Below are 15,429 nucleotides of genomic sequence, written 5' to 3'. Positions count from 1 at the left end.
AACTTTCGCGCGTTTAGCAGGTGGTTCCAAAACATCCGAAATTTCTTCCAACATTTCTGCTGAAGGCCTCTTGTATTTTCTTACGCTTTCTAAGCAAGAGGTTCAAGCAAGCTTTTCTGATGGATGTTTGTCTGGCTTTTGATCAACTTACTTTACCGAGTTGTATGTTTCCTTTAAGAACCACAAAACTAATTTCAACTAAACTTCCATTGGCCAACATTGAGTAAAAGAAACCTTACATTTGCTCAAATGAAAGGCAACATTCACAATATAAATAATTAGTTAAGTGAAATATGCATTCAAACATTTACCTTTGCAACAAAAGCCAACAACAAGATGTAATTTACCGATGTGATATTCAGTTATCAATATATAAAGCCGTATTTTCATTCTTGAAAACATAAACAGTCCATCGATTGAGGTTATGATAATAGAGTTCATTTATCCATATAGAAAAATGACTCGGGCAAGCGTTGTAGTTTTGATTTGGTTTTCAAGCAAATTTATTTCATGCAGATAAAGTAGAAAAATGTGCCGAAGGTACTGCTCTGTTGGACCTGGATCTTGACGGTATTCTTCTAGGTTTTTTTTTCAGAATCCTGAACAAAATATAGTATTTACTACAATATTTTAGTGTATGTAGGTTGACGTTTATCATAAACTCAGCAACCGATTTTAAGCCATTATCTACTAGCAATGAGTGCAGAGCATTTTTAAATTTATTTTTGTAAATTCTGCAAGAAAGTCGTAAAATATCAATTTTAACATGATGATAATTTTTTTTTATTTTTTAATTTGCATCATATATCTGATTTAAGTAAAACATTAACCTTAAATGGATGGAAGTTTAATGAGAAAAAGAAACTCAGAAAAAATAAGATTCTTTTTAACTTATTTAAAAAAATAAATTTGAAAAAAAAAAATTCCCTAAATATTTTTCAGATGCCATTACTAGTGAAATCGACAGCCGAGGGATTGACTTTTTTCGACCTTTGCCAAACGATACACGATTATTTCCTGACACCGCAAGGAGATGTGTGTTGAAAGTGTAAAGAAATAAAATTAGTTTACTTAAAAAGAAAAATTTCAGTGTACATGTAATTTAAGTCAGAAAAATGTCCAAAAGATGTTAAATGCAATTAGGATGCAAAGATTGTACAAATAATTAAGCATATCAATTTTGTTTTAGTGAATGTACCGAGGGAGATCCTATTTTGGAGTTCACAGAATATAAAACGATTTGTAAATAGTATGAAAACTGGAAGTATCTGTGTCTTTAATGGAAGGGGAATGGTGATTGGGTGTGCTGAAGCAGGAAAGACAACTCTTGTAAAAAAGCTGAAAGGAGAAAAAGATCTAAAACATCACCAACAAAGGGAATCGAAACACATACACATGTATTTAAACTAGATGAAAAAGAATCTGTCATTATAGGTATATTTCCCATTATTATTTTGTAACATCTCAGAATTGGTTTCCATCTGTATGCGGTTGTATCTTTAACTGTCCATTTATTGTATCTGTCTTCTAAAGCTTGCAAAGACACTGAAAGAAAAACAGCCTGTCTCAGTCTGACACCGGCGACTGTGGCTCTTCAAGAAGAAAGCAAAAGAAGAAGTCCACGCCGCAATTCAGGCAAAAAGTTGTCTTCGAATGTGGTACAAGAAATAAAATCATGTTCAATTGACAAATCTGTGAAAGCAGACACCGTATTAACCACTAGTATAGAGAGTGGTGAGGACAAAATCCTAAAGGATTCAGTTCCCGTTCCTGAAACCTCAACAGATATTGTACCCGAATCCCAAAATATTGAGCATGATGAGGACAGTCAAAAATCTTTACCAGAAGTTGATCCAAGTAAGTGTTCAGCCTTCTTGAGCAATGATAATTTCAAAATGCTAAGACATCATAGTAGACTTTGTAGATATAGCTAGCCCTATGGCACCATAGGGTAATATACTAAAATACGCCTGCCGACGTCTGCCAGGGGAAAATAAGCCTGTCGAGAAAATCTATAACGCCTGCCGTGTTATTTATCGAATTAATTTGTATTTGTTAGATATATTACTTTTACAGACCATGTTGTTGATGTTTTACTAAACATAAATAATTTAAAAAGCACAGTTTGGAGTTTTTATTCGTTTTATAGTTTGCATATTTCGTAGAGCACGCCTGCAGAGAAAATCTAACCGCCCGCGGTATTGTCTCCCTAATTTCTTATTACAATATTTGATACATTACTTTTATAAAGTATTTGGTTAACATTTGACCAAAAATTAATTCAAAAAATATTTTTTTATTTGATTCATTTAGCATTTGATACGAGAGTTTGCAGTATTAAAGGAGATAACTCTTACTTGACAATAGGAACTGCTGTGTGTTGACCACGTACCTCGTGTTTTTCTTTCTTTCTATATTTTTTTTAAAATAAAAACATAAGGTATTTTATTTTAAATTCGTTTACAGAATTACGAAGGCTCAAAAACATGCACATGTCAGTAAAAACTGTTACGGGTAGTCGTTTTGAATCAGAATCTGAAATATTCAATGTTGTCCTTTTTAAACATCAATGTATGATTATTATTTCAGGTTATTTGCAACAAAGTTATATAAATAAATACAAAATGTTACATGTAAGAGAAAGGTAATAATTTAGGGTATTCCTACACATCCAGTATATGTTTAGCAGAGAAGGAAATACATGAAATGAATAAGAAAAACAACATGTACATGTATTTAACATGTGTACATGTATACAAAATATCGTTACATGTTCAAATCATTCCTATTCATTCATTTAGAGAAAGGGGAGATAAGGTAGATCAAATTCTAAAGGAAAAGAACACAGGCACTTGACGTTCCATATTTTCTTTGATATATATATATATATATATATATATATATATATATATATATATATATATATATATATATATATATATATATATATATATATATAAACCCCATACCTAATTATTAGGTAAAGGGTTTTATTTTATTTTTTTTTAAATATGTAACGTCAAAGAACAGCTGGTAGAGTTTTACTGAAAGCATTATGTGTTTATACCACGTATGCATCATGTATGAGCGGCCTGGCCTGGCATGGAAATAAACCAAACTTACCAATCATGCTAATATTCAAAATATAAACACATTTATTTATTTTTCTTCTTTACATTTTGATTTAAGAAAAATGATGAAAATAATCGGTTTTATTCATTTATTTTAATTAGAAAAAAAATTAATCCCACGAAAGTTCCAATTATTCCCGCTATATGTGATGAAAAATTGCAAAAGACAAAGTACACAAATATTACAGTATATTTGTTATATTGTATTAAAATTGTTAAAATTTGTCTGAAATGATATGGATGTCTGAATTTATGTTTACTGTGTATACACAGACTGCAAATCTCAATGAAAAAGAATTGTAAAATTATGTGGTAAAATTATTATTTCAATTAACAACATATTTGAAATTCAGTTGGGATCGGGATGACATAAAATATTACACTAGTCTATGTTGTTACGTTTTGAACTTTTTTCGAGGGAAAACATTATTAAAAATTCTTGTTATTGATTTTATAGATAGAATATGATTAATAAAGTAAAAATAAACTCAATTATGCATAAAATTTATTTGAATTGACCAAATAAACCTTGAGTTCTGTAGGGTTCTCTAGAGTCCTCTAGGGTTCTCTGTTTAGTAGGACCGACTTGAACTTGTACTGAATGTTGATTAGCTAAATCTTGAATGGCTGTTATGTTGGTCGTTTTTGATGAAATTTAGATTATTTGTATGTAAACTGATTGTACATGCAATATGAAATTATTCGTAAGGTATTAAACATGATTAAAGCATGTGTATGCAATGCAACATATGATGAATTCATATTGACTTGTACGGATATAGCTTTACATATATATGCATTGTTTTTTAGGGTCCTGTTCTGCAGATGCCATGAGATGATCTGTCTGTCCATTTGATATCACTTGTCCTGAGTATATTTTCTAGCCCAATCTCACTCAAATTTAACTCATAGAGTGCCTGTGGACGGAGGGTAAAAAGTTACCTTAGCTCATTTATCTAGATCAAAGTTCAGTATCAAAATACCCTATACATCTTTATCTAAAGTCCTTGTTCAGACTATAATTTTTCTCCCTTGGTATGATCTGGCTTGTTCCATGGGATGAAGGGTATGTAGTGATCTTTAACCAATTTTCTTGGTCAAATATCAATTAATAAGAAAAAAAAGATTTGTAATATCTTTGTCCGGAGCACATTTCTCCCCAGTTGACTCAACTAAAAGCAGTGTTGTATGAGATGGTCATATTCTCAATCATACCTGCATTATTATGATTTCATGATCATTAAATTTAAAGACTGAAACTAATCACTGATATTGGTACATTAAAGGACATTGAGTGCTCTTGTCAGATTTCTAAATAATGTTCAAGCATACAATTCTTACATCAAATAATAATTTTTTTATGAAAATATATTGCAGATGGCAGATGATGTGAAGAAAATACAAGGGAAGCTGATGTTGAAAGAAGTACTGAGTATTTAATGAAGTTTATGAATGGACTTAGATGTGAAAGACTACTTCATTGTTTACCATGATATATGATTTTATTTATTTTGGTATCATTTTAAAATAATGTTTTTGCACATCAAATGAATTATTAACATATGATTTTATAATGCTTTTTCCTCTTTATACATTTTCTTAATAGATTTTGAAAAGAAAACACCTTTTACCAAGGAAATTAATAATATATAATTTGATTTAAACCTGCTGTTCTCTTTTCACATTCTAGACAAGAAAGATTCACCATGGAAAATGCAGGGATCCTTGAGCTTCCAAATGCTTGTCAATCATTTCTCAAAATTGAAATGCTCAACCTACCCTGTAGTTTCCATGGTATGGAAACTATTACACCACAACTACACATTGCTTCCCGTCTCAGAAAAATAAGGGAATCTTGAAGTTTCCCTGTAATTTCTTTTTATGAGACACCAGATGATTCCACCAAGTTTCCATTACACGGAAACCGCTACGCTCCAATTCCATGTAGTTTCCTGAGTCATGGAAACTTCGGGAATCACGAGGTTTCCTCTGGTTTCCGTTACTGGGAAACCTGAGGATTCCATCGAGTTTCCATTCCATGGAAACCACTACGCTCCTATTCCACATATAGTTTCCTAATTTTGGAAAGCAGTGGAATCTTCAGGTTTCCCATTAGGGAAACTACATGGAGGCTCGGGGAACTTCAGGTTTCCTTGGTTCGGGATACCTAATGGAATTGGAGCGTAGTAGTTTCCGTGCCACAGAAACTTGATGGAATAACCTGGCATCCTCTGCGGAAACCACTGGGAAACATGTTTTAAACTTGAGGTTTCCATGTGGTTTCCCATGACGGGAAACTGCTTATTTCACCCTAAGTTTCCAACAAAATATTCCCACAAAAATTGCTATCAACAGTAAAATGGTCAAGATGATTGGGGCGATTATTGAGACTTTTTCCTCTTCATCTTCCTTCTTTGCAGTCGATGACTTTGACGATGTTTCCTCATATGACGAACTAATTGTGTAACGAGAACTGTATTTGCTGAAAAAGATTATAATATGTTTGTTAATGTTATCGCTATGACTTCAACTTAAAAATGTTGAGTTGACTATAGCTAAACTACCTATATACCTATAAACTAGCTATAGATTTTGTTATACCTTTAAAAATTAGTTCCGATATAAATCTATACTAAAAAAGTCTAACATTTCCAATGTTTTACTGCGCGGTCATAAAAAATCGATGTTTGACCGCACAGTGAGATTGTCGATGAGATATTGGACCACTTAGGTCACATGCACTGTGGGTGGGATCAGCTAAATCTTATTTGCATTCGTTGGTGTTCGACAGTGACAGTATATATTGACCGATTTTTACCGCAGTGCAGGTAAACTATTTGCTTTTGCTTTTGTACGCAATTGTATGGTTTCTAATACATTGTATTTGGTAATTAATCTGTATAGAGACATTTTCTCTGGTTAAGTGATTGTAATACATTATATTGATCTTACTCACAAATCTATCTAAAGTTGTATCTCTAGCTCCTTACCTCGTAGTTGTTTTGCACGATGGCTCTGCCAAATAACAATGGTTTTCCGGGTCAATCTCCACACATTCTAGATCTGAAAAACCAATCATAATCCTAAGGAAGAAATATTGAATAGACATTCTATATCTGTGAATTAAAAAAGGGGGTTCAACTTTCAAAAGTTTACAAAGCACAAATAATTGTATAGTTACTGCTAAGTATAGTCTTAACGATGAAATGAGGTGAAATAAGTTAATTTACAGTTCCAGTTGGAGATAAAAAAAATCACTAAAGATAAAACTATTAAGTCGAAATAATTTATAAAATAAAAATTGAAAAAAAAAACTCTAGTACTTACAATTGTAAGTCTTGTCACTGAAATATGGTATATCTGGACATCCAGTATCGAATTGATCACACCGGTAGTTATTCAGTATGTGAATTGATGACACAAGCTGCATGCAATTTCCTAAAGATCAACATTTTAGATACTTTTTTTCTTTTATCATTATTAAAGCTATATATGGCGTACCTGAGTTAAAAAATAAAAATACGAAACTGAGTTTATATAAACATGATATATGTTATTTACGTTCAAACTAAAATTTTCATCGATTTTGAACTTAAATAGCCTCATGTTTCCATAGTTAAATTAACCTAAAACTGTGTCTGTTATTTAAATGAAAAGTCGGTAAATAAATCGGTTATTGTTTTAGATTTCTAATATCTTTGAAACGTGATTGATTTAAATTGTGTAATTTGCAGGAAAGCCCTATCTTTATATAAAGTAATAAAACAAATAGAAGGATCTTTTTTAATTTTAGTTAGTCTGAATTATAAAAAATACGCCATATATGACTTTAAATGATATTTTAGTGTAGATTATTATTACAAATAACATGAACTTAACAAAAAGAAAATATCCATAAAATACATGTAATTCAGAAATCGACAGCACATGATAAACTGGAAAATTTCCATCAGTATCAGAATATTAATTTGTCTGTTCTTAAAAATAAGACTATTTTCTTAAAATCCACTTATCTGAAACCCTCTCTGTGTCTACATAGCCTTTTATAACGATTTATGATTTTAAACAGATTAGAGATACCTTCTTCTACCAGAGTCCTTGTCTGACTGTAACAGAATTCCAACAAAGTACTCAATTCACTATTCGGTAGACAGTGGTATCTGTTAACTGATTTAGCGTCGTCATCAGTACAGTTTAGTCTTCTAGAAGCCTTTTTCCATTCTGTGTCATTTTGTGGACAATTCGTGACTCTGTGGACAGGGTTCTGTATGACATTCTATGAAATAAGGTGTGTTTAATAATGGAAGTACTATAGAAGATTCAATGATCCTAATTGTTACGCCTTTAAAAATCGATTCCTATATAAAACTTTTTTTTCAAAAGAGTATAACAATTCTAATTTTTTAAATGAGCGGTCGAAAATATATGTTAGAGTGCTCGGAGAGATGTTGGAACCATAGGGGCTTGTCTTCTGTATTGTCAAATATAAAATGAATTGATAAAATTTTGAATCTTCTTTAAATATACTTAAAAAGTTGTTACAATAAAGATTCTGACACTTTCAGACAGTTTATGTATATAGGTGTGGTACTTTTTTTTTAAAACATGTTATTTCTTGTCTGAAAGTGTCAGAATCTTTATTGTAACAACTTTTCAATTGTATTTAAAGTAGATTCAAAATTTTATTAATTTATTTTACAGTTGACAATCCAGAAGACAAGCCCATATGGTTGGAACAGTTGATGGGATGTAAAAGTGGTATGACTTTTTTGCATCAAATTAATTTGCATTCCATATTCCTGATCAGCTTTGGCAAAATCATCCGACTCAGCCTACACGCTTTAACAACTGCACATTCGTTGGCTTTGGATATTTTTGTAAAGGATATGACAAAACATTTACAAAGTGTACGGGAAGAATTCGTTTTGTCGAACCCTCGAACCGAACTTTTGCATGCGACTAAATTGTTCACGGCCTAAGGCGAACAGTTTGGATTTTGGGACCGACAACATTTAAATTTTCCTAGAACAAATTAATTTTATTTATAAGGGAAATATACACAATGTAATACTCTCTAAACAATCTCATACAGTTCAAATTAATTTATCCAACGAATTAAGTTGATATGTTCGAGATTTTAAAAAATAAAACATTGGTCTAAGATTACAACTGTTATAAGTCAATTACAAATGCAAACATAAGTAATAAGGTATTATTTTAAAATATTTATCGGAATATAGGTACAGATTTGTATCCGTATCTATCGGAATATAGATACGGGTTTGTACGTGATCAGATTTACCATCGAGCCCTTGGGCTTCATGGGATTTGATCACCTGACGTACTGATATCTATATCCCGATATATGTTTGAAAATAATACCTCTTTGGTAAAGTAATGATACAATTAAGTGTATAACACCTGAAAAACATCTAAGGTGATTAAGGAGGAAGGACCTTCTGCGAAAAGCACATTAGTGTTTTTTTCCATTCATCTTCAAAGTGTTTGCTTAATCTTCTCGAAATCATAATTTCTTGCCAAATTGTCGTAATAACAGGAATTATTTTTGGAAAAAGTAGATGTAATAAGGTGTCTCTACCCACTAACTTTGAACAGTTCAAAGAAATATAACTGCAGTAAATTCCACTCACTAATATAGTTTTATATCTTAAATGAGGACACAAATATACAGGTTTCCACCTTTTAATATATTTGCATACTTAAACATTAATATAAGTTAACAAAAAACGGGAAAACTTTAATTACCTATAAAATGAGTTAAACTCGTCCATAATTGTATCAAATAAATGTCACTTTATAAATATGTATAAATGTTGATATTAGAGAAAGCATTAGATAATAAAGTTATGAAAGGAAAAAAACCTCATTGGGTAATATAGATATGATAGAGAAAAAAAGAACTTTGAAGGGGGAAAAAGATATGAGTTATTCGCCTAAATTCAGTTAAGCTTTGCTAATAACTTTGAAAAACTGTTCACTATATTTCATAACCAATAATGAAAAGAAAATCTTCTGTATAGATTTCTACATGTCAACTCTGGATGAAAAAAATATGAAAAATTATATCAAATACAAGTAATAGCTTTTCAAAAAGCTTGCCTGACTAAGCAATTTATATCTATAGAACATATAAGCATGATAAGAAATAAATGTTTCCGTCCCTTTTTTGAAGTTGGGGTGGGGGGATCGTAATATTTCATTACCTTACATTTTTTGGACTTTATACAAAACATCATGAATTTTTTTATCTTACCTTTTTGGCGACTCATCAGAAGAATGGAAACTTATTACAAAGTGAACATTTACGTAAAGATATTTATTGTATCTCAAATAACAGGAATACAAGTGGAATGTACATGCATATGGATAGCATATATGACAATGTATTAAAGATATTTTAAATGGTGGGTGGGGGGATCAGCTTCAAAATGACAATTTACACAGTAAAACTATATTAAAAAGACTATTCTCAGAAAAAATGGGGGGCAGACCCCCCCCCCTCCCCGCGTACTTAGGGCCTTATAAGAAGTAAGGACATATATGGATGTGAAATTTCCACAATGTTAGATGCAGGGCAAAATGTATCAATCCAGTTAACCAAATGTTGACCAAAGATTATCATTAAAAAGTAAAACTGCACACAATTTCCCTTGTTGATATGGAGTCTATTAAAAAAAATCTTAAATATATATATCTGAAGACTAAAGATTGATCGATTGATTGTATATTGTTTAACATCCCATTCGAGAATTTTTCACTCATATAGAGAAGTCGTATGTTATGTTATGATGTTATTAAAAAAGAGATATAAAATTCGTAGTTAAAAAATCTGAACCTAAAGAATGAGGTTAAAGAACAAACTTTATTTATTTCCATGGGAGTTATCACCTTTCAATAGAACAAACCAAGAAAAAGGCGCAAAGATAATTTACTCGTGACATTTGATTGTCTCAACCCTTTCGTAGAAGACAAATAGACAAATTCAATAGTTTAGAAACGTAGAAAAACTGTTAAACGGACATGTCCTATAGGGTATAGCAAAGAATAAACAGGTGCATGTAAAAATATGAAGGAAGTAAACACATCAATATTTTGCTTCAGTAATATGATTCTTTCTTCTGCAAGCTGTTAATAAATTCCGATCTATATCAGCTTGCACAAAATCTAGCTCAGTAAGTATGATCTCTTAGTTTCGGACCATGGAACAAATTGATCCTTATACATGTACTGCCTGACGCTCGTGGCGTCGGGTAATTAAAGAAACTCGACCCTGGATACAATATGAATAAAATGTAACGTAATTTACTATAACGTATTTCACAAAAATATTACTTGGTTTGAACATATTTTATTGTAGTTTCTAATTACAAAAGGATTGGGCACAAGTTTTAAAAACTTATTACGCCCTCTTCCTACATGAAAATATTACTTATTTGGCCCTCAAAAAATTATATGGCTTCATTGATAGTTTTGATTCACTGCTTTGCATTCCATATAGACGCTGTATGATATAATAACGTAGGTCACAAGAAAATGGATTTTGATATACTATAAACTATACTAGAATTTCTAATTTTGTGCATTTGTAGAAGACGGAAAATACGAGGGCTGTTCGGAAATTATTGAGACATTGTGTATATTCTTCTTTCTAATGAACGTTTTTCGGTGAAAATTTGCATATACGTTTGACAAACTCTAAGAAGCACTAAAAACAAGAAATGCTTTAAAAATATTTTATTTCATCTTTTCAATGATATATTAATGTTTCAATGGTAAGGGTACCCGGCGCAGTCACGAAATCGGATATTGAAAATATATAACACCAACGTTAAAACTCCCAGTGGACCCATAGTAAGTACGAAAATAATTCAAATTATGTATATAATTTTTCAATTTAACTTTGACTTCATTTTGTGCAAGTTTGTTAGAATTTCGATCAGAAATACGGAGATCATTGAAAAATTTACGCGCGGTATAGCAATCTGATAACGACGACAAAACGGATTTTGACGTCAAGGCGGAGCAGCGATCATACCTAAAATTTTGTGTAGCGGTATTGAGAACTCTTGTCCAGACTAAACGACCTGCTAAAACAATAACAATGCAATAAAACATATCTAAGGGTTTATTTTTTCATTGGTATATATTATTTTCTTACAAATAATTCAACCAGAGTAAAAACAAAAGCTTCGGACGACCATCAATTAATACGGACTAAATACGCATTGCATAACTCGGTACTGCATGATGCTAAGTCAACCTGTATTTGACACTTTGTGTATATTTTACACTGGGGTAGCAACAGCACACGTTTTATTTTTTAAATTTTTTAAAGAATCGATTAAGAATTATAAGAGACAGTTAGATTTTTGAAATGTTATATGTAATGACATAGAAAGTAGATTGATCGCTTCCTGATCATTTCACAATGAGAATATATCGGCTGACCTGACGTTAAAATGACGTAGCGATGCTGCTCCAGGTCAATAGACATATGCTTGTTTATAATTTCACCGGAACTTATTTAATTATCCTATAAATTAGAAATTTTGTACATTTGTTTTCTGTGTTCTTTAAAAAACGTTGACGATTTTTTTATGAATTTATCTCTGTCCTTTGTGGAGTAAAAGGATTTGTCTCAATAATTTTCGAACAGCCCCCATACATATTATTGGTACAAAATATAATATTTTTTAACAAAATATATTTCAATTTAAACAAGGAAAGTATCAAAGGTTAAAGGATTCCAGGGCAATAGAGTTTTGTAACGTAATTACTTTACTTTTCTTGACAGTGAGATCTCACGGATTTTTATATCATAAGCACTTTTCTGGTAATTGTTTATTTTATGCCCGCGTAATGGATGATTTGATTTGCCCATTGAGTAACTGGAGATAGGGCTTTCATATTTCACATGAATATTGCATATGACAAGACCTTTCTTTATGTACTAATATATTTCACCTCTTGACCTTGAACTTGGAGTTTGACCCACTTTTGCAAAATTTTACCAAACTTTATGCTTTTGAACGGTTAGTGCTAGGGTATTCATATTTCACAAATTAATTCCATTTGACAAGATCTTTTCTTCGGTACCAACATTTTGGATCTTTTGATTTTGTCCTACTTTTGAAAAACTTTAATCTTGGCCATAGCTTTTAAATGGTTAATGCTAGGGCTGTGTATTCCTTGTGATAAGGAATTCCTTTGGGCTCAAACAATTCTGACCTTGGAGTATTACTTTTGACAAGTCCTTGATTTGGGTACAAGCATTATTTACCTTTTGACTCTGTCCTTGGCGTTTAACCACTTTTGAAAAAAAAACTTTTGAACCGTTGGTGCTAGGGCTTTCATAATTTACGCCTATATTCCTTGTCATAAATCCTTTCAAAGATTTTTGAATGGTTGGTGCAAGGGCTTTCATTTTTTCACAAGTAGATTCCTTGTGACAAGACTTTTCATTGGAAACTACATTTTTTACACGTCTTGACCTATGAGTTTGATTTGCATTTGAGAAACTTTAAACTAAGTTTGACAAACACAGCTTATTAATACAGAATTTTAAAAATATTTTACTTCTGTGATAAAAAATGATGAAGTATATTGTCTAAGATTATATTTTTCCAACAAAGATACAATTTTCTATTCATTCAGCCAGTTTGTGACACGAATTTTTTTTGAAAGTTTCTCGATACCTTTATGTTTCAAAATTATTTATGATATACTTCATGGTGAATTTTTCTTGCAAGCTAATATAACTTCATTCTTTGAAATAAAACACTTCTTTTGAAAATGAAGCACTTAGGAAATATTGCTTTTTGTTTGTCACAAGAAACAACTTAACCAAATTTTGAGGTATTGCCTCTACTCCTTATTTTACAAGAAAAAATATAGAAATAATTAATTTCTTAAAATTCTCATACTAAAAAAATATATTCTATTATAGCGATTGTAAAACATTCTTGCAAAAGATATACACAGAGTAAAAAAAAAAAAACTGTGTCCATGGTTTGCAGTTGATGTAATTGAAGATGCTGACATTTACAATGATAGATCTGAATATATTCTAGATTTGAGCATATTCGAATGAGCGACTTCGCCGCAATATTGTGTGTTGCAGTTTCGGCTATCACACCAGATTCCCTTAAATCAGACACATTCCTTAGATATTACTTTCTTATTTCTAGCTTAGAGGTAAAAATAAACTTGAATATGAAAAAATTCACTTCTTATGTACATGTATCGTTATCTAGTCTAGATAGGAAAAAAAAGTTTTGCATGGCCCTATATCTGTGTTAGCTAATGTGAATTCAGACGTAATTTTCAACCAAAGATAACAAATCAACCTGTTTAAGAATCTGTATGTGCAGTTCATATTTGAAGTGCTTCTAAAAATAAAACATATTATGCTTTACTGTTTTATTTAATCTATTCAAATGGTAATTATAATGTCCATACTTACAGAATAATCGAGGGATATGTGCATAGCAATTAACATAAATGTAGCCATCGAAAACAAAGGAAAATTAATTCCGTGGTCTTTAAAATGCGCCATCTTTGATGAAACTTAATATTTTCAGATGTCTACTATGGCACGCCGATTGCATCAAAATTACTTTCTGCACAACCACGAAATTGCTGAAAAATATACAGAGTAAAATAAAAATGCACGTATCGGTAAAAATTGCACATACTTTGAAAGATTTTAAAGGTGCTTAGACACAGATTTGAAGTTAATATTTTCTCAAATTTTCTGTATAATATCACGACTTATATATTGCAATAGCATTTCACACGAAAATATAATTAAAAACTTTTTTTATCTAGAAATTATTGGAACTACGAATTCCTAGACGCGTTTGATTAACACGTCATTGCACTTTCACAAATTTTATCTTTATCCTTAATATTTAAGAAAAGAAGCGATTTTGTTGTGTATTAAAAACATTACATCTATAATTCAGAAAATTCAGAGTAGAAATGTGCGAAAGCAAACCCTCTCACTAATATCGTCAACCCGTGCTCAGTGTTGTGTACAGAGTTTAACAAATTGAATACACCCGTGAAACGTAAACTGTTTTTGTAAACGGGGCACGAGCTCTGTTATTGTTAATGTTTACGATTCACCGGGTGTGTTCAATTGTTAAAGTCTGCACACACCACTGAGCACGGACTGACAATACTGTGAGTGGGTTTTGCTTTCGAACATTTCTACTCTGAATTTTTTGGATTATAGTTTCAATATTTTTCATTAATACACAACAAAATTGCCACTTTTCTTAAGTATTAAGAATAAAATTAGAATTTGTGAAAGTGCAAGGATGTGTCAATCAAACGCGTCCAGAAATTTGAAGTTTCAATAACTTCGAGATGAAAGAAGATTTTTATTTTATATTAGTATGAAATGCTATAGCAACATATAAGTCATGAAATTATACAGGAAATTTGAGAAAATATTAATTTCAAATCTGTATCCAAGCACCTTTAACACAAACATAACGAAAAATACAAGAATCCGAAATTTTTTACACGATTAAGGGTTATAAAATGCATAAATGTAAAATCAAAAATTGCACGAGCAAAGGAAACTAAAAATTACACAAACAATTTTACTGCGCATACAGCTGCGCATATCATTATTATGCAAATGGAATATTCATTGTTTTCTTGGTTTTCTGTACTCTTTATCTCTTCATGAATGCTGAGACAGTGTAATCGAGAGAAAACGGCGATCCGATTTCTAGCTAATGCCAATCGAACGAATGAAGTGTTTTCTTGTGAACAAATTTGTGTGAAAAAATTTAAAAGTTGTTTGGAGATATTATGTTTTCTTATATTGACCGAGATCCTAGCCAAAATATGGAGGTATTATATGATTCCGGACATGAAACTGTGACAAGAAAGGAATCGCATATATTTGTGTTATAATGCGGGGAAAAAGTACCATTGCATATGATGCACTCGATTCCGAACTGAAAGTAATATTCAAAGACACAGCAAACTCTAAATTCCTATAACGATAAACAGTACGGCTGACTATGATCTTGATTTTAAAAAAATGATAGAATTATTTAGTTTTTTTTTTTTTAAATAAACACTCTATGGCCTATGAAAATTCTCTCTAACTTACAAATGTATAGATTGATTGATTGATTGTATATTGTTTTACGTCCCATTCGAGAATTTTTCACTCATATAGAGACGTCACCATATACCGGTGAAGGGCTTCAAATTTTGACCTTTACTCGGCACTCAGGGCCATTGAGCAGTGAGGGAT

General features: G+C 31.3%; 1 protein-coding gene and 1 long non-coding RNA gene across 2 annotated transcripts; one reads left to right on the top strand and one right to left on the bottom strand.

The window, feature by feature from the left end:
* Positions 1 to 973: 973 nt before the first annotated feature.
* Positions 974 to 1,897, top strand: LOC133190762 (uncharacterized). Its single transcript, XR_009721608.1, has 3 exons — positions 974 to 1,035; positions 1,190 to 1,434; positions 1,534 to 1,897. It is a non-coding gene; the product is annotated as an uncharacterized LOC133190762 (long non-coding RNA).
* A 2,756-nt stretch (positions 1,898 to 4,653) lies between these two features.
* On the bottom strand, positions 4,654 to 13,707 carry LOC133190612 (uncharacterized). Its single transcript, XM_061326302.1, has 5 exons — positions 13,615 to 13,707; positions 7,212 to 7,407; positions 6,459 to 6,569; positions 6,122 to 6,194; positions 4,654 to 5,613 (listed from the first exon to the last, which is right to left on the bottom strand). The coding sequence occupies exons 1-5, from the start codon at positions 13,705 to 13,707 to the stop codon at positions 5,433 to 5,435; spliced, it is 654 nt and encodes a 217-aa protein (XP_061182286.1). The 3' UTR covers positions 4,654 to 5,432.
* Positions 13,708 to 15,429: the final 1,722 nt, after the last annotated feature.

The sequence above is a fragment of the Saccostrea echinata genome, unplaced genomic scaffold, assembly GCF_033153115.1.
Source record: "Saccostrea echinata isolate AGI-Se365-2 ecotype Australia unplaced genomic scaffold, CSIRO_AGI_Sech_v1 ptg000022l, whole genome shotgun sequence".
Lineage (NCBI taxonomy): Eukaryota > Metazoa > Mollusca > Bivalvia > Ostreida > Ostreidae > Saccostrea > Saccostrea echinata.
Note: the sequence above shows the minus strand (reverse complement) of the source record. Positions and strands in the feature narration are given on the sequence as shown.